This window comes from Solanum tuberosum, unplaced genomic scaffold (assembly GCF_000226075.1).
Source record: "Solanum tuberosum cultivar DM 1-3 516 R44 unplaced genomic scaffold, SolTub_3.0 scf00324, whole genome shotgun sequence".
In the NCBI taxonomy this organism is placed as follows: domain Eukaryota; kingdom Viridiplantae; phylum Streptophyta; class Magnoliopsida; order Solanales; family Solanaceae; genus Solanum; species Solanum tuberosum.
Window position 1 is genome coordinate 307,175 of NW_006239247.1, and position 25,337 is coordinate 332,511.

The 25,337-nt window shown below is 37.2% G+C and overlaps 2 protein-coding genes across 3 annotated transcripts; one reads left to right on the forward strand and one right to left on the reverse strand.

Annotated features, from left to right (window-relative positions):
- The first annotated feature begins 275 nt into the window (after nucleotides 1–275).
- On the forward strand, nucleotides 276–15,571 carry LOC102582140 (phosphatidylinositol-3-phosphatase myotubularin-1). Of its 2 annotated transcripts, XM_006360430.2 has the most exons (19): nucleotides 276–446; nucleotides 596–664; nucleotides 2,465–2,539; nucleotides 3,350–3,421; nucleotides 3,716–3,785; nucleotides 3,882–3,931; nucleotides 8,430–8,719; nucleotides 8,813–8,886; nucleotides 8,963–9,026; nucleotides 9,177–9,236; nucleotides 9,539–9,638; nucleotides 10,006–10,119; nucleotides 10,401–10,570; nucleotides 12,157–12,241; nucleotides 12,522–12,740; nucleotides 12,916–12,975; nucleotides 13,098–13,162; nucleotides 13,752–14,031; nucleotides 14,619–15,571. In XM_006360430.2, the coding sequence occupies exons 1-19, from the start codon at nucleotides 327–329 to the stop codon at nucleotides 15,132–15,134; spliced, it is 2,553 nt and encodes an 850-aa protein (XP_006360492.1). In that variant the 5' UTR covers nucleotides 276–326; the 3' UTR covers nucleotides 15,135–15,571. The 2 variants fall into 2 exon arrangements, with proteins under 2 accessions (XP_006360492.1, XP_015170338.1); XM_015314852.1 differs by lacking the exons at nucleotides 276–446; nucleotides 596–664; nucleotides 2,465–2,539 and having other exon boundaries at nucleotides 3,355–3,425.
- A 1,083-nt stretch (nucleotides 15,572–16,654) lies between these two features.
- On the reverse strand, nucleotides 16,655–21,518 carry LOC107063245 (uncharacterized). The gene is made up of 2 exons (XM_015314869.1): nucleotides 21,097–21,518; nucleotides 16,655–17,098 (listed from the first exon to the last, which is right to left on the reverse strand). The coding sequence occupies exons 1-2, from the start codon at nucleotides 21,403–21,405 to the stop codon at nucleotides 16,988–16,990; spliced, it is 420 nt and encodes a 139-aa protein (XP_015170355.1). The 5' UTR covers nucleotides 21,406–21,518; the 3' UTR covers nucleotides 16,655–16,987.
- Between the last annotated feature and the right edge of the window lie 3,819 nt (nucleotides 21,519–25,337).

The window sequence follows — 25,337 nt, forward strand, 5'->3', positions numbered from 1 at the left end:
CGCCGTTCTCGAGTCGCCGCCACCGCCGTTCTCGAGTCGCCGCCACCGCCGTTCTCGAGTCGCCGCCACCGCCGTTCTCGAGTCGCCGCCACCGCCGTTCTCGAGTCGCCGCCACCGCCGTTCTCGAGTCGCCGCCACCGCCGTTCTCGAGTCGCCGCCACCGCCGTTCTCGAGTCGCCGCCACCGCCGTTCTCGAGTCGCCGCCACCGCCGTTCTCGAGTCGCCGCCACCGCCGTTCTCGAGTCGCCGCCACCGCCGTTCTCGAGTCGCCGCCACCGCCGTTCTCGAGTCGCCGCCACCGCCGTTCTCGAGTCGCCGCCACCGCCATGTATCGGAGTCGGTCGGCGCGATCCCCATCACTCCGGGAGCCGGAGACTCGACTCTCTGAGTCCGACAAAATTGAAGGTGCCGGTAGCTGGGATGCCCTTGAATGGACCAAAATCGATGTAAATTTTTTCACTTCTCTTAGGGTTCCATTAATTCAATTCAATTTATAGATTCCGTTTAATGTGTGTTGAATTCTGCTTAATTTCTTTTTAATTGAATGCGGAATTTGATTTTTTTCCTTTTTTGTTTGGGTGATTAATACGTGCAGCCTGTTGCGAGGTCGATTCCTATTGGAGTTAAACAGTTTTTGTTGGAAGCCGAGCAAGTTATAGTAGAGGTAGCTATATCTGTGTTTTTTATTTGGTGTATCTATCTATGTATGTGTAGTGCATTTTCAATAATTGTGTTCCCAGACAATGAAATCAGGACTCTAGTGATTATTGATGTGTAGTTATAGTACGGAATATGGATGCTTTTTGGAAAGAAATCTGCAAGGAAATAATTAGAGGATAATTTGTATTGTTATTTACGGCGTGTGCGCTTCAAGAAAATGTGGATTGAAAGAAAAATACTCAAAGTGGTGGTTCTTTGAATCTCAACTTTGAGGAATTGGATTAATATTCACAACATTATGTAATGGATGCTGAAGTTAGTTAGTTTAATTGTAATTTGATAAGTAGGTACTGAATTCGGGTATGCTTTTTCACACTTTGTACATATACTGTGAGCATTTTCTGATCATGATTTAAATAATTCCGAGATGCAAGAAAACAATGAGGTGATGCGAGCTAACCTAAAGAATGCTTGTGGGGAAAGTTATTCTCTTTTGCCTTTAAGGGATATAAAATTGGTCTGAACTCTGTTGCATTTGAAGCTTTCTCATTTCTTAACTGCATACAGAAAATGAAGTATCATATGTAGATGATATGTTGTTTTCTTTGGGGGTGGGGGTTCCATATCGCTCTATGTTACTTATTGTTGAGAAATAAAATCTGGACCTTAGTTGCGAATATAGGGATTTCATCAATTACATAAAGTTGGCCGGCCTGTACACAACGAGAGTATGTTATACAACCAATGATGGAGCAATTTGGAGATTAACAAGATGTTTGTATGGTTGGCTAGGTGTATGATCTTGGTTAAAAGTTGCCAGTTCACCTAAGTTTTGAGGTACTTAAAAAGGGTTTACTATGGTTAACCAACCACCTTATGAATTGTGAATGTGTCCCTGCGATTTTTGGACAGGATAAAGTAGCGTTGGGAATAGTGTCTTAGCTTTAACTTTTCTGTAGAAGATGTGCATCTCTTTCTAAGGGAACTTAGTACTTAGTTCAGGGGTTATGGTCTTAGAAGCTTTTATTCCCATCCGACATAGGACCTGATCTCCGAACTTTACCTAGAAAAGCTTCCTTTTAACTCTGTAAGAATTATCCTTTTTCTTTTGCAACTTAGTTATTCAGTTGTCTCTAAAGCTTTTGCACAAGAATGTGATCGAACTAATCTTTCTTCCTTTATAATTTTGCTGAAATCTTTGACTATTTTAAGCCTTTCAGATTCTTCAGCTGAAGAAATTATTATATTCTAATCATTATCAAGAAAAGAAATTATATTTTAATTGATGTTTCTTGAAGTACATTTAGTCAATTATCTAAAAAAAGTCTACCTTTAGTAAATTATTATAAATCCTCAGGTTGTTGTTTCAAACAAGATGCTGACAGTTTATTTCTGAATTTTCTTTGTTTAGAAGCATTTATTATCTAATGCATAAGATACAAAATATGATTCACCACACATACAGTTCTATTTTTAATATTTTTCCTGATTTATTGGGAATACATGATGCTGGCTCGTGAGGGTCTTAATTTCTTTTTTCATTAGTTTATATGTTGATTTCATTGATAGTTACTGAATATCTTGATTGTTTCTTTCTTATGATCGTTTGGTTATTTATCTCCTCATGTGTTTCGTAATAGGGTTTTATTTAAATCATGAAGATGTATCGCATTGGAACAAATTATTAATAAGTTATTGATAAAAAGACTCTGTACTAAAGCCTCAACTTGATCTAGTGGAGGTTTTCATCAGTTTCTTTTCTCTTCAGTTGACACAAGCCTCAAGGTTAACTGATTTTTTCCAGGGTTATGGGGTAGTTCTTGTCAATACTGATGATGCTGGAACCTTATACGTGACTAATTTTCGCCTCCTATTCTTGGTAAGTAATACATGCAGTTCTCATATTTTATATCTGATGGTGTATATGGCCTGGTTATGGAAGTTCCCTTTTGTAAATCTATGCCAGTGAAATTGCCCTCTAATAGTGCAAATTCATTTTATATATAATATTATCGGAAACATCCTCTCTACCTTCACAAGGTAGGGGCAAGGTTGCGCGTACACCACCTTCTCCCGACCTCGCTTGTGGGATTACACTAGATATGTTATTGTTGTATAATATTGTAATGATTTATAAAGCACTTGGTTTCTGAAGGTCTAATGTCAATCGTGAGAGCCATACTGATGAGGTATTTAGATTGTTAAAATTTGTAAATGCTTTATGTCTTATCTTTTTTTTCCGGATGCATGTGCATTGACTTTAAAAAAATGTATTTTATCTTCTTTTTCTCTACAGTGGGACAGCTTACGCGGTGTAGTTTTTTCTTTTTCTTTTGATGAAGTAAAAGATTTTATATTGTAGGCATCAAGAAGATGCAGTAAGTACAAAAGAGGGGTAGAAGTCAGCTTGGTACAAAAAGTGCTAAGCTAGCAAAAGAGCTGACTATCCAATAAGATTGTGATTTGTTGAATGCTCAGATAGTATTTCAACATTCTGTGATTTTGGTGGTAGTTTCAGATTTCCTGCTGGGATCATTGAAAGATCTTGGTCTCACTCTTAAAATTTGCTTTCTAAACTGCCTTGAGTACTTTAGGCACACATGCTTGGTTACACAATTTTCTTCTCATCTTCTTCTGCTTTCTGCTATTTTGTACTGAATTGAATGTTGTTTCTCTTTGTATTATCTAGAGTGAAGGGTCTAGAGATATCATCACAATTGGCACAATACCGCTGGCAACCATTGAAAAGTTCCAGAAAATTGTAGGTTTGCTTTTGTTTCTTCTTATAATCCAGATATTCAACAGTTAAATTGTATCTCTCTCTTTTTATTTGAGATAAAGGTGGTGTCCGGTCAACTTTTGCGCACTTCGATTAATCTATAACATGATTGTGTTCACTAAAGTTTAGCTAATATGGGAAGAAACCACCTAGCTTTTTTCCCTCTACATAAATTTGAACCTTGGTCTTTAACGGTCCATTCTAGAATCAGTACTATGTAATCCTTTCCTGTGTTGGTCAAGTCTGGCTATAATTCTTTCTTTTCCTGCTAACCAGGCTGTGAAGCTTCCATCAGGTCCACGTCAACCTGAAAAGACTAGATCACAGCGATTGCTTCAGATCATCGGTATGTCATCACATGAAGGCACTGTCTTCATCCTCAGAGAATATGTTATTATAAGATATTCTGATAATGGTAAATTAAATTTATGTGTTTTTTCAGGCAAAGATATGAGAATCATCGTCTTTGGTTTTCGTGCTCGAACCAAGCAGGTCAACTCATGAGAACCCATGTGCTGATTTTATCACTTTTTTCTTCTGTATATGCTTTAGGCTTCATTAAGATGCTTTGTTCATTCATTAATATATTTGCTTTGTTATCTTCTCTTTGTGGTTGTGGGGGAGGAGGGGGTCCATGAAATTCCCACTGCTTTATGTGTCTCGAACTTGCAGACTGAGTTCTCTATAGTAGCATGAGAGTTTCCAGTTTCTCTTCTTGACTGGGTGGTTTGAGTTTTTGTCCTTTTGAATAAATTTTGTGGACTATTACTGATAAGAGATGTGTATTTCACCAAGTACAATGCCCTGAGAAACTCAGGTTAGACAAAGTGAATTTAGAGATTTTGAAAATATAATGAGTTAGAGATTACAACGGTCAGAAATATCTAGATTCGTTGTACATCTCTAGTTTATTTGGTAGTGTGCTTATAAAACTTGTACTTAAGTAGAAAAACAATAAATAGAAACTTCACTAATTACCAGCAACTTTCCTCATTTAGGAAAAAGTATTTCGTGATGGTCTCCTATACAATGAATCGTCTTTTATGTTATTCGTAACCAATTCAATACGAGTTCTTTCCTCTACTTTATTGTCCTTTCAACAGTACCTGGGATTTATAAAATTTAGAGGTACTTATTTAGTGTCCTGTCAATTACTTAATTGTGAAAATAAGTAAATTCTCACCACATTTTGTTGTTCCTTGTTTATGCTTTATCCTTTTACAGTAATGTTTTATATTGTCACATTGAAGTCGCATTCGTTCACTTTACCTTGATTCTTTCCTCAGTGATCTCCATTCTAGAAAAAATAAATAACTCAGGTCTTATGTCTTTGCTTTTTTTCTCCATTCCACCTGATTTTGACATGCAAGAATTTTGTCTCGATACACGCAAAGGTGAAATCTTTTCTGAGATCCTATGCTTATGCGGCTTCAGGTCTTTAGTTCCAGCCGCAGGTACATGAACGTGCCTGATGTGTCAAGATTCTATCAGCCATGTTAGCACATCATCCCTGTCCCATGTCATGCCCTCTCTGTTACTTAAACAATACAGTTCACTTCATTATTTTAACCATTACATCCACATCACCTCACATGTCAAGTTACAATTCATTATAACTAACTTGTCCTGTGAGAAGTTCTTGTAAGCTGACCCAACCAATCTAGTCAGTGACAGCCAGTAATCATTGCCATGACATCATCATGCCACGCCATTGGTCTCTGTCAGGTGACTGGTCAAGTCAGCATCCACATTAGCTGACATGTCAAGTCTATAGTTTATATTAATGTAGCAAGTATTCCATGCCTACCAATATGGCAAGTTAGTCAATTCATCTGGTTACTAATCCACATTACCACTTGTCATTAAGTCACACTAGCATACAAAATCTAGTCAATCAACTACCCGGTGAAATCGGGGGTTTGGGGTGGAGTGCTGGCCAGTCATGAGCTCACATGTTCATATGATGCATGTTGCGGAGATGAGGATGTTGAGATAAATGTGTGGGCATACTAGGAGTGGCAAGATTAGGAATGAGGTTATTTGGGAGAAGGTGGGAGCGGCCTCTGTGGTGGACAAGATGAGGGAAACGAGATTGAGATGGTTTGAGCGTGTGTAGAGGATGCGCGTTGATGCCTAGTGAGGAGGTGCAAGAGGTTAGTTGTAGAGGATACGTGGAGGGATAGAGGTACATGAAAAAGTAGTGGGAGAAGTGAGTAGATAGAACATGGTGCAACTTCATATTACCGAGGACATGACTCTAGATAAGGAGTGAGGTCGCGTATTAGGGTAGAATGTTAGTAGGGGAGAAGTGTTGTCTTGTTGTGTAGGTTTAGGCTTGTTAGTGCCTATCGTAGTATTAGTCGTACCCTTGAAGTTCTTATCATATGTTGTTTATTGTGTTTCAATCATTGCACTATTTTGTTGTTACTGTTTCTTTCTTGTAGTCTTTAGATTGCTTTTCTTATTAACGACTATGCTTTCTTCATTGTTTTTTTCTTCCTTTACTTGGGTTTGATGCACTTGAGCCGAGGATCTTTTGGAAATTGCCTCTTTATCTCCGCGAGGTTGTGGTAAGGTTTGCTTATACTCTACCCTCTCCAGACTCTACTTAGTGGGATTTCACTGGGTATGTTGTTGTTGTTGTTGGGGTCTAGGGAGGGTAAGAGTACACAAGCCTTACCAGTACCTCATAAAGGTAGTGAGGTTGTTTTTCAAAGACCCTCAGTTCAAGTACAACAAATTCAGATAATAAAGAAGAAAATAGTGAAGAAAACATAACAACTAGTAAGAGAAGTTATGCTACAAGAAAATCATAAGAACAAAAAAAAATAGTGTAGTAATGGAAACAGATGATAGTAGATATCAAAAGCAAGAACTACAAGAGTACGGCTAGTACAACGACAGTCCCCAACAAGCCTAAACTCTAAAAGATCTAGATAACACTCTACTACCTACTAATGTTCTACCCTAATACTCGACCTCCTCCACACCCTCCTATCTAAGATCATATCCTCGTTAATATGTAGTTGCGTCAAGTCCTGTCTAATCACATTTCCCCAATGCCTTTTCAGCTTACCTTTACCTTTTACTGTGCCTACTATATTCAACCTTTCACACTTCGGGGAGTCTGCGCATCTCCTTTTCATAGGTTCAAACCATCTCAATCTCGCTTCCCTTATCTTGTCCACCATGAACGCCACTCCTACCTTACCCCGGATTACCTCATTCCTAATTTTATCGCTCCTAGTATCTCCAGACATCCATCTCAACAACCTCATTTCCGCAACATGCATTTTTTGAACGTGGGAGTTCTTGGCCAACACTCTGCCCCGTACAACATCGTCAGTCTAACCACCATTTTATTGAACTTACATTTAAGTTAAGTTTTGGTGGTGCATTTTTATTACACAAGACTTTAGAGGCAACCCTCCACATCGTATCAATATGATGTATGATATCATAATCGTTGTTCCTACTTCCTTGGATTACAGATTCAACATACTTGAAGTCATCTTTCTTGGGAATAGCCTATGTGTCAAGCTTCACTTCCACGCCTGCCTCATGCATTGCATCATTGAATTTACACTCCATTTTGGTCCTGCTCAACCTAAACCCTTTAGACTCCAGAGTTTGTCTCCACACTTCTAGCCTAGCATTAACTCTACTGCGTGTCTTTCAATCAAGACTATATCAACCACAAATAACATACACTAAATCACCTCGTTTTGAATATACCACGTCAATTCATCTATCACTGAGGCAAACAGGAACGGACTAAGAACTGATCCCTAGTGCAACCCCATCTCAAATGGGAAGTGTTACAAGTCTCCTTCTACCGTTCTAACTCGAGTTTTGGCTCCATCATACATGTCCTTTATTTCCCTTATGTAGGTCACTGGTACACCTCCAGGCATCTCCAGAGGACTCCCCTTGAACTTTGTCGTAGGCTTTTTCAAGGTCAATGAACACCATATGTTAGTCCCTTTTCCTTTTCCGATATTTCTCCATTAATCTCCTCTAAAGATGGATGGCTTCTGTAGTCGATCACATCAACATGATTCCGAACTGGTTCTCGGAAATGGACCCCCCTCCTCACCCTCATCTCTACTACTCTCTCCCAAATTGCACTCCACCTCCATTCTTCGGGCATTTTGCGGTCCTAAAAATGACGTCAAACAAACTAGAATGAATGTGCTTTCCAGGAGCCGGAAGTTAATATTTTTCCATTTTTGATGCATTCTGTTCCTATTTTTGAAGTCTAGTTGTCAAATTCTTTCTGAAGTCCAAGAATCAAGTACATTTTTGGTTAGCTTGGAGCGTTGATATATATGCTTCTAGCTCGAGGGTGTTTAACAGAGTTGTATAGGATGCTGAGATGCTCTAGGTTAATTGTATAGCATGTTTCTAATAGTTGTATTATAATTTTGATAATCATTGAACTGTTTTATATAGGGAACTTTCCCAGTAATTTCCTTGTTTTTAAAACTTCTATCTATAAAATCCTATTGTATGGTCGTAACCAACATTCATTTAAGAGTAATATTTTACAGCATTTACTTGTTGTATATCAATGAATTACTTTTACCAAAAAAGTATACATTCATTACAGGTTTTCTCTTTTTCTCTTGTTTCACAGCAATATTGAGTTACTATTTTAACTTCTTCAGTGATAGCTGCATATAGATCTGCTTCAAAATGATGAAATTTATGCAGGATGAAGGGGTATTTGGAGAGCCACATCTCATTTGTGTTGGCTTTAGTAGTTGTTAATACCTCCATATATGCTATTTCAATGCCTTGATGCATTGTAAGACAATTATGGTAGTTGAAACTGGACAGTAATCTGAATACTTATATGTTTAGCATAGATCTATAATAGCCTGTATTCATTAACAAAGTCATGCAGACTCTTTACTTCACAAGCTTGTCCTAACTTCTGCCGAAACAACTGCACACATTTTGCTTACAAGCTTTTCTTATGGTTTTTCAGAGGCGTGCTGTCTATGATGCATTATTACGGTGTACAAGGCCTGCTACTTTATGGGATCTCTATGCATTTGCTGGTGGCCCGTCCAGGTTTAGTAACACAAATCCCAAAGTAAGGCTGTTGAATGAGTATTGCCGACTTCTTGGAATGGGGTTTTATCAAGCTTCTATCCGTGCTATTGAAGATGGGGCATTCACACTCTCAAATGAGTGGTGGCGTATTAGCAGTGTCAACTGTAATTACACAATGTCCAGTACTTATCCATTTGCTTTACTCTTACCGAAGTCCATAAGGTGAGGTTTTGTTTTTTGTTCTGCCATATTTCTTGGGTTAAGTGATTATTATTTTGGTATTTACTTAATGACTTTTTGTTCTGCTTACTTTAGTGATGACAAAGTGGTGCAGGCTAGTGCATTCCGTGCACGGAGTAGGCTTCCATCCATAACATGGTGTGATAGAGGTATGCCTAAATTTAGTTCCTTGCACTCATTTGCCTTGATCTTGTTCGACCATTGCTTATGTTTTGCTGTTCTTAGGAACTGGGGCTGTTCTTGCACGATCTTCTCAACCTCTAGTTGGAATCATGATGAATATGAGAAGGTTATTCAAAATTATATGATTCTTTTTCTTTTATGAATTTTTGTATTCGGTTTGTTCTCCTGAAAAAATAAGTGGGCTGTTAAAGATTTATAGTGGTCTCTGTTTCCTCGAGCTAATTTTAAAAAGAAATTTATTTGTTCTTTTCTGCAGCAATGCTGATGAAAATCTAGTTGCTGCACTCTGTACTCAAATTGCTGGAGAGAAACGAAGGTTTTCCTTTTACTTCTCCCCTTTTTATATCACTTAGTTTCTAGATGTCTTCTTGATTAAATTTTTGTTCTTAAGCCTTACAAGTAAATTTCTTGGTGTGTGGCTAGTTATAGAATTTCTTTCAATTCTTTGCTTGGTCAGGTCATAAAAATACTTCTATTCTTGTTTCTCTTCTTGTTACTGATTCTTTTTAGATAGATCCCTTTTGATGAATCACTCCTTTCAGATAGCTGCATGTGAAGTTCTACAGCATAGCTGGCTATCTCTTATTAATTGTGTATGTTCTTTATTTGTCTTTGTAGGAAGCTATATATTGCTGATGCAAGGCCGAGGAAAAATGCTTTAGCAAATGGGGCAATGGGAGGTGGATCGGAGTCATCTGCAAACTATTTCCAGTCTGAGGTCTGTTTAAGTTTTGAGCTGTCTGGTTATGCTGCTGTTTTCGTCATAATACTCCATGCGTTTCATTATACATGGACATACTTTCTTTTTTAGTTTGTCCCCAAAAAGAATGACTTGTATTTGGTAATTCCTTAACTTTAAGCTTCCCATTTTACCCTTAATGACATGCTCTTATAACCATAGAAATGTCATGGCATGGCATGGTTAAGACCACATGATCTTAGGGTACTTCAGCTGTGTGTCAAAAATCTTTCTTTGTTTCTTCAACTCCATAACCATTCAAAAACCTAAATATATATGTGACGGAGGAGTATTTTTCCCTTTTTTCTCTTGGGACTTATGTTGCTTGATTTACATGCCCTTACAGATTGTTTTCTTTGGCATTGATAATATACATGCAATGAGGGAGAGTCTTGGTCGGCTTAGAGACTATGTAGATACTTATGGAACTACTTCATCAGACGGAATGTCATCTTTTCTGGTATGCCGCTAATTTATCTGGTATTCCCGTTTTTCTTCTCTTATAATGATCTATGCCATCAGTATTTAGTGGCCCAGCCAGAAGCTACCTCATAGGTAAGGAAATAAGAAAATTAACGGGGAGTTCTATCCTTCTGCCACAGTAAATTTCTCTCTTCTTTTTGGAGGTGGGGGTGGGGTGGGGTGGGGTGTGGTTGGGCTTGGTGCCAGAAAGAGAGTGAGCAAAGGCGGGGGGACTGTGATGATAAGCTAATGCTGTCAATTGATTATCTGCTTTTACAGAGGCATGGTGGATGGAGTTGGGGCGGAGGCAATCTCAGCAGTATGTCAGCTTCAGTTTCTACTCTGGGGGACACTGGGTGGTTAATACATGTGCAGACTGTCCTGGCTGGTTCTGCTTGGATTGCTGCACGTGTTGCACTAGAATCAGCTTCAGTGCTTGTTCATTGCAGGTTTCTTCTCTTCTGGACCCATTATTATGGTTATAAACAAGGCAATAAATGTTTAAATGGAGAACATTGTTAAATGCTTGAGTCCCTTCTATTCATGTTTCTGTTGATTCCTCTTTGGATATTTTATCAGTAATATTCTTATTAGTTGGGACTATGTTTTAGTCATGGTACTACGTTAACTTTAGGTTTTATGTTTTCTAAGAGCCTTTTAGTCCTATTTAGCAGAGACCTCCCCTCAGGTTTTGCTTCATCACACTGACGTCCCTTGTGGTTTACAATACTACACTTATTTGTTTTAATTTCTCTGTAACAGTTCTTTTAACTTATAGGAGTATATTATTAATTTGTAAAAATTGTGATATGACTAACTTGCCCTTTGTAATATATACTGTTTTGCTTAATTAATATTATAAATGTACTTCTGTGAAATAAAAAGCAATACACTAGCTCTCTTGCAATGGCATTGATGATCTCATAAGAGCTATAGAAATGGGGAGCCGCTGATCACTCGTTCATAGGTTAATCAAGGGTTAAGTTAGTTATTTTATAGCAGAACTTGTGAGATTATTCTACTTTTTATGTGATTAGTATGTATAATATAATGCTTCATACCTTTACCATGTCATGTTTGCCTATTTTTAACAAAATTCTTTCATAGACAGTCCAGAGGCAACACATCATCATCAACTTAATTATGAACACAACAAATTAAAGTAACCGTAAAACTATAATCGATAAGAATATATTGAAGTTCAGTTAATTGGGAATTGTTCGCTTGAGCCTTTCTTCTTGATATATTTTAGTACTTTAGGGTTTTTCTAAAGGGATTTCTTTTGGTTAATGTTTCAGAAAATATTTTTCTGATCCATATAGTTTTTGTAACTTGAATCAAGAAGTGCTGAATTACTTCTTTTCCTTGGTTTAGTTAATCATGTTTGCTTAACTTGGCTGGCTGATATACCTGATGCTATACTGAAAAATGTTCTGTAGGTTTTTTAAGCCTTTTTATCAGTACTAATTCTCTTAATGCTTCTCTCAAAGTATTGGAAGTTACCTATAGCATCTTAACAGGTCAAATCTAATAAATCTAGTTAGTCAAAACATGAGGAGTGGTGACGAGCAAAACTAGTGTTCGGTTAAACCTGCAAACAAAGGATTTCCACAACTCCTTCATCTGACAAGTGGTTCAACATAAATTGCAGCATGCAATTGTTTTGGCAGTAGCTTTTAGTATGTTTTGTTTAAAATATTTGTGTAGTTCCCTTTTTACTCAAATGGGCAAATGCACATTCATCTGTGGTTTTTATTTGCAAATAACCAAGAAACTTTGCTACCTCATATTTGTTTATCCAACTAGTCATATATGGTATGAAGCTCATGTGTTTTGATCTGTTGAAGTGTGTGACCATCTCATCTAAAAGCTTAAGTTGTTAGAGAGAGCACACTTTTATTTTTTAATTATATTCTCAATATGATCTTTCCTTTATTTATTTTTAATTGATTGTGCATCTAAATCTTCATCTGTAAGCATTTGAAGAGGGTCGCTCGCTTTTTTATTTTTTGAATGCTGGAATTTTATTTTGCAGTGATGGATGGGATAGAACATCACAATTGGTCTCACTTGCCAGCTTGCTACTTGACCCATACTATCGCACAATTAGAGGGTTTCAGGTACTGAGACAACTTGTTTGGATCTAATCTGCACATGCTACCTGGTATTTACATTTGTAGCCTTGTTTTTTCTCCTTCTTGGAGCATGAAATACTCCTTCCACATGAAACCACTAAGGTCTGTGTTAATGCTTCAGCTTGTCATTTTACTCCTAATAATGTATTCAGTTTCGCTTCTGTCCTGGGTGTTAGAAGGATTTAACTTTTTTGTGAGGCATTGCTACCCTTGGTTATGTATGGACAGCTTTTCTAAGTTGCCCGAATGAACTATTATTGTCCAGGCACTTGTAGAGAAAGATTGGCTTGCATTTGGTCATCCATTTTCAGATCGTCTGGGAATGCCCACTGTATCTGGAAATGGCAACATACCGTTTGAATTATCTCGTCAGGCTTCGACTGGGAGTTTACCTTTATCACCCATGCGTCAAGGATCGGGGTCAGCCTCAACCCAAGCTCAAAATACAGCAAATGCGAACCATAGTTCCCCCATTTTTTTGCAGGTACGTCTTTTGGGCGGATAAATCTGCACGGTGCACAGTTCTATCGTTTGTTTGGGTTAATTTCTTGTATTTGACAAAATATCCCCCCAGCCCTGTGCTTCTTCTTCTATTAACCCTTAATTGGTTTCTTTGATTTTTTAGCTCTAACTTGATATACTTGAATGCACCTTTGCAGTGGGTTGATTGTGTTTCACAGTTGTTAAGGATGTATCCCTTTGCCTTTGAGTTCTCTTCGGTATGTGTTGCTAAAGGACATGAGAAATCAAATATGAATAAAAATATTATGTTCAAGTAAACTAATAAATTACACCCACCGGAGAAAATAAAGCTTCCCATCTTTCAATTCCAACAATGCAGGCTTTCCTGGTAGATCTTCTGGATTGCATGCTTTCTTGTCGTTTTGGAAACTTTTTGTGCAACAGGTAATCTCATCTTGGAAGTATTTTCTTTTGCACTTTGTACACTGGCTTTTTGTTGAAAAAACAGAAAAACTCGCACTCTGTTAGAAGTTAAGGTGCTTGTTTGGTATATTGATATGAATGAGATCCAGGTCTGATAAAAGGGAATAGAATTAGAGTTAACAACCTGAAGAAGAGGTGTTATAGTTCTGAGGCGTCTGCTGTCTATAATATCCCCCTGGTCATGTTTGATTACATCATATTAGAAGTTAGGTTTCTGCTCAACACAAAAGGGCGTAGTCATTTGTCATGTGTGCTTGACTTATTTAAAAAGAAATTCCTATATGATGGTGCAGGAATGACAACATGAAAAAAAAAATCCTTTGTAGTATCTCTTTTTTTCTTTCTTCATTCATTTTTTTTTTGGGTGGGGTCGGGGTGGGTTATTTATACTTTTATGATCAGGATTTACAGATATTAAGCACTGTAAGAAACTTTGCCACCTCAGTGGTTTTGGATTTAGGTTGTTTGAATTCCATCACGGGAAGCTAGGATTTTTCTAAATGTCATTTCCTAGTTTTAGTTCACTTCTTCTGACTTTTATATATTTCAGTGAGAAGGAAAGAGAGCAAGCTGGTATATATGATGCTTGTGGATGCCTGTGGATGCATTTAGCTGGACTAAGGACATCTGAAGGAAGCTCTCATGCACATTATAACCTATTCTATGACCCACTGAAACATAATGGTCCTATACTTCCACCAGCAGCAGCTTTAGCTCCAACTGTGTGGCCTCAGTTTCACCTTCGTTGGGCTTGCCCCTCAGAGGCACAAGGTGGGGAAGTTGAGGCTGAATGCAGGAAGCTGACGAGAAAATTCTCTGAGCTGCAAAGGGTAAACACTTCTTTTTTCTATCCTTTTTTTTTCTTTTTTTTTCCCTTTGTCTTAGGATCCCTGTAATTTTTGTCATAGGATTGAAGATCTTCCTGTATACACTCTTTAATTTGTAATTAGGAACTTGTAAGTTGTAACATGTTGTGGCAGGTTTAGATATTTTGGAAATAGAAATACAAATTGTTACCGTCTAAAAAAAAACCCCTCTTTTTTCCTCTGCTGACTCCTCTCTCCTCTGGCCTCTCCGAAAAGGAAAAAAAGAAAGTTTCCAACTTGAAACTGCAAAATGCATGGAAAACCTAAATATGGCATTTTAGTGTTGACAGACAAATTATAATGGTGGACCGAATTTGGCTTATATGAGTTTCATGAGAAGATTAGCTACTATGAAAAAATAACTTTGCCATACAGTCTAGTATTAAGATACATCCAACCTACATAATTGACAAGCATAGCTTTCTAGCTTATTTATAGTGTAGCATCTCGTTGTCGCTCGACTGTTGCATCTTAATTTTGTCAATGCATGCTAGAACTTGGTGTGTATCCATAACTCCTTCATTAACTGTCTAAAAACAACTTTTACACAGGCCAAAGAATTAGCAGAAACAAGACTTAACGAAGCAAGTGTCACCGTGGAGTCCTTAGCTACAGAGCTGAGAAATGAGAAACTTGCAAGCACCTCTGCCAGGGATGCGGTAAAAAGATCAAGCAAAGAAACTGCAACTATAAAGCGTGCAGTACAATCTTTGGGGTTCAATGTCTACTTTACAGCAGATGGAGACTGTAATGTAGGCATTGAAAGGAACCCAACCGAAATCCCTCAGCGATCTATCTGCTCAGTTCTTACAAAGGATATAAATGGTACAGTGTCCCACAGTGAGAAAGCAGACCTCTCTGAACCTGTTTCTATGATGGAAGATAATGTTTCTGACAATCCTCTCATCCGAGTTTGTGGATCTCTGTGCCCGATGCACACTAGAGATGGAGAGTGCCAGTTGCCAAATGCTGGTTGTACTCAGTTTCAGAGCCAATTGGTTGATTTCAAAGCCAACTTTGATGCATTTGATCGGCTTTCGATATATGATAGTTATTTCGGAAGTTAACAAAGATGGTTTCAGCCAAGCATCAAACTTCATTTATCTGGTCAGATATCTTTGTACAGATGGGAATTAAATGGAGGCAGTAGGTTCAATTTCTATTATTAGCAAAAATTACAACAAACAATTAGACAAGTAGCAGCAGTGAGTACAACAGTATTCAAACATAGTTTCTGTTAGATTGAGATGGCTCAAGAACTGTACATGGAGAACTGATTGAGTTTCTATGCGGATCATCTGAAAGTTTTGACATCGCGGAGGATTGAGAAGATTTGAACTGATATTGTCTGTTTAGGACTGATATTATTTAGACACAATTCAAATGTACATTTTGACATAGAGCGTTCCTCCTCCGAAATGTCTGTAGGGGTTCTTTCTGCATTCTTGTACATGACAAATAATTATGAGTTCTGAATAAAATGGTTCTGGTGGACATCCTCTAATTGTGTGTGGTGTTGTTCATATATGCTTAACAATTGTTCGCTATTTTACCGGGGCTGTCGATTGTTTCTGCTCTGAGCCAGAGCGCTTTTCTACGCATATCATACTTGGAAGCTTGGAATTTTATCTACTCATGTTCCTTTTGATTGGGAGTGTGAAGTGGACCACAAGTATACAAGTAGCAGCATCAAATGAACTGTAACGTTTTGTCGTTCATTTACACAAGTTGTTGAAGTTCACAGCTTGGTTATGTGGTGCAGGAGATGAATCATGTGAAATTTTGGCATCCTATGTTGGAAATTTTGTCTCTGAGCAGGAACCTCATGGTACAATTTGTCTTCTTTGTTGCCAAATGTTTGTTTGAGCTTGTAGCTGGCCATTTTTTCCTTACCACAAACGTGCGTGTAAAGCAGAGGTCATAATGAAATAGATACTTTCTTATTTTCCGGCTAACTGTGAACAAGAGTGAAGGGACCTTAGGAAGGAGGTTACGGAGGTCGAGGATTAGGGTAGAAGGTTAGTAGGAGGGACCTTATGAAGGCGGTAACGGAGGTCGAGGGTTAGGGTAAAAGGTTAGTAGGTATTCGAACGCTGTCTAGAAAGTTAGTAGGTGGCCGAACATTGTTTAGTTTACTTTCTTTTAATTATTATTAATACTCTCCTATTATCGTATTATTGACTCTCTTTTATATTTCCTTTCCATACCTAATTTGATATGTTTTACTTAAATCAAGGGTAAACAACCCCTTACCTTTCGAAGGTAGGAATAAGGTTGCATACACTTTACCCCCAAACTCCCACTTGTGAAATTACACTGAGTATGAACAAAACTCCCATTTGTGAAATTACACTGAGTATGTTGTTCGGGTGTCACTCTACTCGCGACTCAACGTAAATCAAATCTAATATTGGTAAAGGGGGATTATTGTGCTGTATCATCGCATCCACACAACTGCAATATAAATGCATTTCCGTTCGTCAACCCATCTCATCTATTTGAAGGTAATTTATAATAAGTTGGCTTCAAGATATCCAAAATTTGTTCCTCGAACTGCAATCTGAGCTACTTACCATGAACAAAATGATGAGAATTTAGCCTTCCACTTTCCCAATATCATGTACTCAAGAGCACCAACTTTTCATTAAAAAAAAGAGCTTATCAAGTTGAATGAATATATGAGCTTTGCAATAACTCATGCACACATCCACTTGCTTTAGCAAGAACGGCCGAAACACAGGTTGTACAAAATAATGCTGACCAGTTAATTGACGTAAAGCTTGATCCGGGTTTTTACATTTAGTATTGTAAAACCAGAACTGTGACTTCAACACTTTACAACACTCATATGAAGTCATAAACCTGTCTCCACAAGTGTCATTCTTTGTTTTCTCTTGTCTAACATGTTGCAGTACAAAGTCTACTCTTGACCGGGAGGAGGTTCTTCATCAGATGGCTTCCTGTTTCCACGACGCTCGTTCCATCTTGACCATGCCCACCTTAAGACAAAGAACCCTCCAATTGCATAAACCTGATTTCAGAAACAGTGCAGAAGATTCAGGTAGTAGAATAGCAAAGGCAGCATATGAAGGGAAAAGCAAAATCTTATGATATGTAAGGGCTCCACATTTTGCTCGCCAAAGAGATGATTATTTACAATTTCCTCCTCCTTATTTTGGTTACACAATCCATTTAACTACTTATTTCCTCATCAGAACACTATATTGAGACAAATAAAATTTGAAACTACACCAACAGAAAGCAGGAAAGATAAGATCTAGAAATTTGGTCATCAAAGACGGATCAGGACAGATATAGATTAACCCCAGAAGCATAACCAAGTTGTGTCCATGCATACAGGAGAAGGAACACTTACTATAACCCACTTCCTCTACTTCTCTTCCTTCCTTTGTTCTCTGCCTTTGTGTCAATATCGAATACAAAATCTTGTGTGCAAAGCTCTCACTTCATCCTTTCTCATTTTGATGTACATATATCCACAGCAAGATAATTCATTTACATCTTTCTAAATTATACAGCTGATGTTCTGAAACATATAATAGATGTAACAGGTGGTTCCACAGTACTCATGCAGTTATTCCATATTTGAATTATGATATCTGACACTACTATTATTATCATTTTAAGAAAGGTAACTTTGTATTCATCAGTACGGTACTGATACTGGCAGTAGGGTAGTTACAAAAGGCCTAGGATCTTACAAGGAATTAAAAGAATCTACAAGTGATTCTGTATCTACTACATAATATACATAATTCTCTTACACCAGAACTGAAATGACAAAACAATTTAGCTTGATTCTTTATATAGATTACTTCTATTCTCAAAACATCTACTGTTCCCCTCTTTCCAAATGGTCCACCAGATACAAGCTGGTGTCATTGACCACCACTTCTACCGTCTATTCTTAGTTTTAATGTTGTTCCAGCACCACAAAAGGTCCTTAGAATCCCCCTGGCATCACCCAATTTAATTTGTATTCAAGCCTATCTGCTGCTCCTAGTCTGTCTTCTTTATCCCATGTATGATATCAACGCTACTTTTTTTCCTCAAAGAATCAATGATAAATAGCTGATTAATCAGTTGAGGTGCTTACGGACCACAGTGAATACAATGTTCTTTTCTCTTTCTAGGTCCACAGAGTGTAAACTGCTCTCAAAAGGTGATTAAGGTTGGAGAATATAAACTGCTTCCAATACTGTAAACATACTATACAGTAGATACTTCCCAACAGGTTTGGAAATTCATGAAGACTTCTCTGACAATAGGAATTCATACCTTCTCCTCCGCACTAATTCTCTTTGACACAATCTCTCAGAAAACAAAGTCACATGGGCCAGTACTAGTATCACATGCAAAATGTTGGTTACTGATAAGAGGCGTCTCATTTCAATTCTCCATCACAGAGAAGTGAAAAAACGGTCTCAAGGAAATAATCAATTGATTATCAGATTATATAGCAGAAATGCCATTAGATAAGCTCTCCAAAAAAAATTATCTTACCATGAATTCACTTTGATATGACCTCTCAAAACCAAAACCAATAGTTGAGGTGCTAGTAACAAAAGTTTCATAGAAGGCACACCTCCTTTCACTTCTCTATCTCTGAGAAGTAAATGCAGTGCATCTTTGTAAAAGGAATGCTATTACAAAGAGTAGAATACCTAGAACAAGGTAAAGAATCAAAACTTACAGGGGCAAGCTTTTGCCCTTTCCTAATGAAATTTATTACTTTATCGAAAAAAATACATAAGGATTTCCTGGTAAGCTAAGAATGGCAATTATCTCCACCTATATTCCTAGCAAAGTTTCAAAATTCAATCCACTGAACAGAAGTTACCATAAAGGCAAGCTAGCCAGATACATATGCAGATGTGCCCTACGGGCTTGTGGTGGAGATTATTTGGGTGAAAGGACCCTCCCAAGTCTTGAATTAAAAAAAAGAGTGGTGTTGTAGTCATGCATAATTAAGTAGATTGGGTGTGATTATAATTCTTAGAATATGGCGGTAAAGATAAAACTCCCAAAAATTCTTAAAAGAATCCATTACCCACTTTCAATTTTTCAAATTTTAAATTTGAATTCCCTCTCTTCTCTTCATCTTTAGTTTCTCCTCCCCCTCCCCATTTAAGTGTGAAAAAAGATTTTAACCAATGAGGGGAGTTAAATCCAACAACTATCGTACATGTTTTCTTCTTCTCTTTCAATCTCTTCTATTTAGTGGAAAGAGATTTATGAATGAATCTGTTGTGAGGATTATGCAGTAAATCCAACAACTTACTAAAATTGTCCAAAATATTCCAATAACTACTAATGAGTGTTGGAACGAATTATGTAGTAGTCTAACAACTATTGCAGACAACTATGAAGTTGTCGGAACAAATTCAATAGTTGACCAACAACTGTTGTGGACAACTTTTGAGTCTTCTTTTTAAGGAAGAGTGACTCAAGTTCTTTTTGCTACAAGCGACTCCTTTAATTAGTATTAATGATACATATTTAAAAGCCTACAAGTTTTTTTATTAACACAAAGCTCCTTCCCTCCATCTCATCTGCCTCCGCGTCTGTCTTAAACCCACAACAATAGAAATCTCTCAAGAAGAAGAAGGTAATACAGAACTCCTCTTTGAGACCGCATCCCAACAACTTCAATAGTTGTCCAATAACTTTTTGATGGAGCTTGTTGGAAAACTTCAGTAAGTAGCAACTATTGAAGTTGTTGGATTTACTGGAGAATCCCCTCCATTTGTTCGAAAATATTCTTCACAACCAAATGGAGGATGAGAAGATGAAGAGGAGAGGAGAGAAAATTCAAAACTGGTAATGGTTTCTTTAATAATTTTTGGAGTTCTTAATTCTTACCCCAACTTTTTAGTAAATGTTTACACACCTCAATCCACTTAATTATGTTTGAGCAGGTCAACGAAACTCTTCTCTAATTCAAGACATGAAGAGCCTTCACCCAAATAGTCTCTAGTCACTTTGCACCATTATCCATCCTTCCATTTACAGAACTATGCTTTAGCCAGTAACAGAAAAGTTGTATGCCAATACATTCTACAACTATGTTGACCTTAGCTATACAAAAATTCTGCATAGCAAACTATGCGGTCATCTTTACCACCTGTCTCTGAATAATATTCTACATTGAATAAGTCAACTATATGCTTCATGAAAGAATCAAACAATCAGATTTCACATATCCAAAAAGATCAGTTCCTAATAAACAGAAGGAATTCAAAAGAGCAATTCGATTATTTCCACAAGTAATTTCAACAATAATAACAACATACCCAGTCTGGGGACAGTGGGATGTACGGAATTTCAACAACAACACACCCAATTTAATCCCACAAGTTGAGTCTAGCGAGGTGGGGTGTAGGGAATTTCAACAACAATAACAACATACACAATGTAATCCTACAAGTGGGGTCGGGGACAGTTGGGTGTACGGAATTTCAACAACAATCAACAGCATACCCAATATAATCCCACATATGGGGTCAACAGACAGTGGGGTGTACTGAATTTCAACCACAAACAACAATATACCCAGTACAATCCAACAGGTGGCATCAATGGATGGTGGAATGTACAGAATTTCAACAACAGCATACCCAATGTAATCCCAGAAACGAGGTCTGGAGATGGTGGGCTGTATGGAATTTCAACCACAAACAATAACATACCCAATATAATCCCACAAATGAGGTTTGGGAAATGAGGTCTCAGGATGGCGAGTTGTACGGAATTTCAACCACAAACAACAACATACCCAGTATAATCCCACAAATGAGGTCTACGGTGTGGGTCTACGGAATTTCAATAACAACATACACAATGTAACCACACAAATGACGTTGGGGACGGCGGAGTGTACGGAAATTTAACATGTTAATTTGACATATACACACACCAAATACCAAATAGTAGCTCAAAAACTAATTAAAACGACTGAATAAATGAAACTGAATTCCAAAATGGAACAGAGCGTAAGTAATATAATACCTGCCACAAGACAATGGGGTTTGTATTAGGTTCAGCCCCTTCTGTTTCGAGCTTCAACGAAGGCAAATCCTGTCGTGGAAACTTCACTACAGCAGCTTTCTCCTCTTTTTCAGCTGAAGCAATTGGTTTGAGGTCTGAAGTAGCAGCGATGGGTTCAATCTTCTTACTAGATGGCGGCGGCGGTTTGAAGAGCTGAAGAACACTAGAGATAAATGATGCAAGTGGGTTCGTGGGATTGTTTTGCTGGTCATCGGGAATCGGAATAGAGTCGCCGGAGATTGTTGTTGTTGTTGTGGTGGTGTCCGCCATAGCTAAGTTTTTGGAGGTTTTTGACTTTGGGGAAATGGCGTTAGTTACAATAACAGTACTATTTATATATATATGAAGGCAAAATGAGCGAGAAATTACCAGAACAAACGGGGAACGGGTATGGATCCGGATTCTTCTTTTTTTCTTTTAGCATGACACACGTTGAACTTACCGAAGACCTCGTGTATTCGAATCACGGATTAGTAGGTTATTGAGCGTATATCTTTTTCGCTCTCTCATATTCTTAGTATAATTGTTTATTTTATTTTTATATTGTTATTGTATATATTAATTTCTTTAAATGTTACTCTTGTAGAATTATATGTGATGACGAAAGTGATTGACAGTATGTATAGCCGAATAGGTTATAGTGGATCTAAGAGATGATATTAACGATGAAAGTGATACTAATAATAGTTGATTTAATTATAATAATAGAGTTGGTAAGTGTGATAGTGTTGATTGACAGTATAGTAATTGGCAATGATGGTTGATGGTTGGCGAAGTAGTGATCATGATGGGGAGGTTGTTATAAGTAGTTATAGTAATGGTGTACCTAATGACCTAAGATCTAAACTAATTAGATTTATACTTTTTATTTTTACTACAAACAAATAAGTCTTTAATAACTTCCTGCATGATTATTTCCTAAAAACAAGTTAGATCAAATTTGTTTATAGGAACGATCCACAAGCCAAATAAAAAATATAAGAAACTTCTTCTGGCTTAATAGGAAGTATGATTTGATTTCTTTGATGCTTTTGAATGGGGCTATGTTTGATTGAATAGAAGATATTAATTTAATTAAATGGATTTTTGAGTTTTTTTTTTTGAACTTTAGGATAATTTGCAGCTACTATAACTTTTGTCACAACCTCTGCACTTCTGGTGAGTACTCTGTGATGAGCACTTAGTGCGCACTGGGTAAACCTTCCACTGTGTAATAGCCTGCAAACTACACAAGAGATGTAAATCGCACTAGGCAAGCCCTATGCGACAAACTCAACTTATAAGACATTGAAAGGGATCAATTATGGGTCATCATTGTGGATAACCACCCTCCAAACCAACTGATCCATCCCGAAGGACAATGGATTTATGAGTTTGGGTTGATCTATTATTAAAAATTTGATATGATATATCAAAGGCGAAATGGTCTGATGAACCCTTATACTTGTATCAGTTTGTATTCTGGACCCTTTTACTTAACTATTTGTCAATTGAACCCTTAGACTCAATAAAACACAATTTAACAAATCCCTCTGACCATTGACCACGCTTATGTGGCATTAAAATGTCTGAGTTGGCAAAAGTGTGCAACTCCACGCTCCTTTAGGCGAGTGAATAACTTTTTTTTTAATTTTTTTTTTTTTTAACGCCAATATGGATTATTGATAGGCAAAGGCACCACAATACATGTCAGTATACATTAAAAAGGAGCAAGTGCCCCATGCTAATTCATTCAGTCAACATAGAAACATCCCAAAAATTAACAAAAACGTAACTATTTGGTTTAGGAGAGAAAGTTTTCATCAACAGATCCAAACTCTTAACCCTAGAAAATCAAACATGTCTTCCAAGCAAGGTGGAAAAGCAAATTTTTGGATTAATTTTTTTCTTTTTTAACAGATCAAAGTCAGCATAGTAGATTGAACAATAACTCAAGAAAATTGTTAAAATCAGATTAAACATCATCAAAACTTTCTTCCAACAAGTGATAAATAAAGTTGCCAAACTCATCAATGGTAGCTACTTTTCTTAATAACAATCGGGCAACTTCCGAATAGGATCCAAAATAGCATCAAATCAAATGCCTCTTCACTGCTCTTCATAACAAGAGCGAGCTTGTTGTTGATGCTCTCGTGAGTCTTCATGGTCTTCTTTGCAGCCACCATCGTGGATTCCGGTGAGGAGGAACTACGTCGAAGATGGAGGATTTGAAGAAGCAATTTACGTCGACGGCGGCGAATCGGAGACAGTGGAGTGAGAGAGAGAGGCGACACTGGTCAGTGGAGAGGAGAACGAGGTGGGTGAGGGTGCTAGGTCATGGCGGCGAAGAGGTTTCTCCGCCAGATCTAATGGTGCGGTGACTTAGGTTGTTGGTTTTGTGAAGGTTGGAGGAGGAAAGGAAATGGTGATGGTGTGCAGCGGAGATGAAGACAGGTAAGGGAGAGAGTATATGCGATTTCGCCGGCAAAAGTGGCGACGACGGCGGCGATGGCTTCTCCTGTAGATGTTGGCCGTGAACAGTGAGAATGGGGAGAATCTGTAGAGTTTTACTTTAAAGAATAAATTAAAAATTTTGAAGAATAAATTAAATTTTTACTATTTTATCTTTTATTAAATAATTTTGATTAATAATTTTAAAAAATATTTATGAAATAATTATGACATGAGACAGTGGAGTGAGAGAGAGAGGTGACACTAGTCAGTGGAGAGGAGAACGAGGTGGGTGAGGGTGCTAGGTCATGGCGGCGAAGAGGTTTCTCCGCCAGATCTAATGGTGCGGTGACTTAGGTTGTTGGTTTTGTGAAGGTTGGAGGAGGAAAGGAAATGGTGATGGTGTGCAGCGGAGATGAAGACAGGTAAGGGAGAGAGTATATGCGATTTCGCCGGCAAAAGTGGCGACGACGGCGGCGATGGCTTCTCCCGTAGATGTTGGCCGTGAACAGTGAGAATGGGGAGAATCTGTAGAGTTTTACTTTAAAGAATAAATTAAAAATTTTAAAGAATAAATTAAACTTTTACTATTTTATCTTTTATTAAATAATTTTGATTAATAATTTTAAAAAATATTTATGAAATAATTATGACATGACACTAATATATATGACGTGGATATGACATGTCATTTATGTAAAGGAGAGTGAGCTACACATATGGTTGGAGGGGCTTAAAAGTCTCATTTTAATTGAGTCTAAGGGTTCAATTGACAAATGATTAAGTAAAAGGGTTCAGAATACAAACTGATACAAGTATAAGGGTCCATCAGACCATTTCGCCTTTATCAAATAGTAAAGAACTTCTTTAAATCTCTTTAAAGTTACTCATTTAGGTAATTGTTTATAATTGATTAAGACGTCTATTTTTTCTAAAGATGGTGTTATAATTTACCGTTTCTCTTATTCTTGTATAAAATAAATATATTAGCTTGTCAGTTTTTGATTTCAAAGTTTATATACTAAGTTTAATTTTGGAAATATTGATGGATAACCCTTTTTCTTTTATGAATTAATAATTCAATATTTTTTCTGTCTTATAAAACTTATCATATATTTTTTAGAGTCAAATTATTTGAATTTGATAAATAGTTAAGATGTATCTATTACCGATATAAGAAGAGTTGTATATTAGTAGTACTTTTGTATAATTTTTAAATATTTAAATTTTAAATTAATTTAATCTAAATTAGATTAAAAGATAAATCAAATGGCAATCAAAAAGTAAAATATGAGAACTATTGTTAGACGTACATAGTAATAAGGCGGAATGACCTAGGAGACCCCTGTACTTGACTCCGTTTGAAAGTTGAACCCTTCTACTTATCAATTTGTCAACTGAACTCCTAAACTCATCAGAACACAATATTTTAAACCCATTTGACCATTGACCAAACTTATGTGGCATTGATAATGCTGAGTTGGAAAAATACGTGATTACACGCGTTTGACAGCGAGTAAATAAGGTATTTTACATTTAAAATATTTAAATAAATAATAATCAATTTAAAAAAATAATAATTCAAAATCCATCTTCCTCAACCATCCCTCTCCCACCCCACCCCCACCCTTGAAAAAATACGTGATTACACGCGTTTGACAGCGAGTAAATAAGGTATTTTACTTTTAAATAAATAATAATCAATTTTAAAAAATAATAATTCAAAACCCATCTTCCTCAACCATCCCTTTCCCACCCCACCCTCACCCCAC

Excerpts from the sequence above, each read along its gene's own strand:
- LOC102582140 (XM_006360430.2), top strand. The coding sequence starts at position 327 with ATGTATCGGAGTCGGTCGGCGCGATCCCCATCACTCCGGGAGCCGGAG. Across the intron at positions 3,932-8,429 it reads TTCGTGCTCGAACCAAGCAG|AGGCGTGCTGTCTATGATGC; the intron begins GTCAACTCATGA and ends ATGGTTTTTCAG. Across the intron at positions 8,887-8,962 it reads CATAACATGGTGTGATAGAG|GAACTGGGGCTGTTCTTGCA; the intron begins GTATGCCTAAAT and ends TGCTGTTCTTAG.
- LOC107063245 (XM_015314869.1), bottom strand. The coding sequence starts at position 21,405 with ATGGCGGACACCACCACAACAACAACAACAATCTCCGGCGACTCTATT. Across the intron at positions 17,099-21,096 it reads ACCCCATTGTCTTGTGGCAG|GTTTATGCAATTGGAGGGTT; the intron begins GTATTATATTAC and ends TTCTGAAATCAG.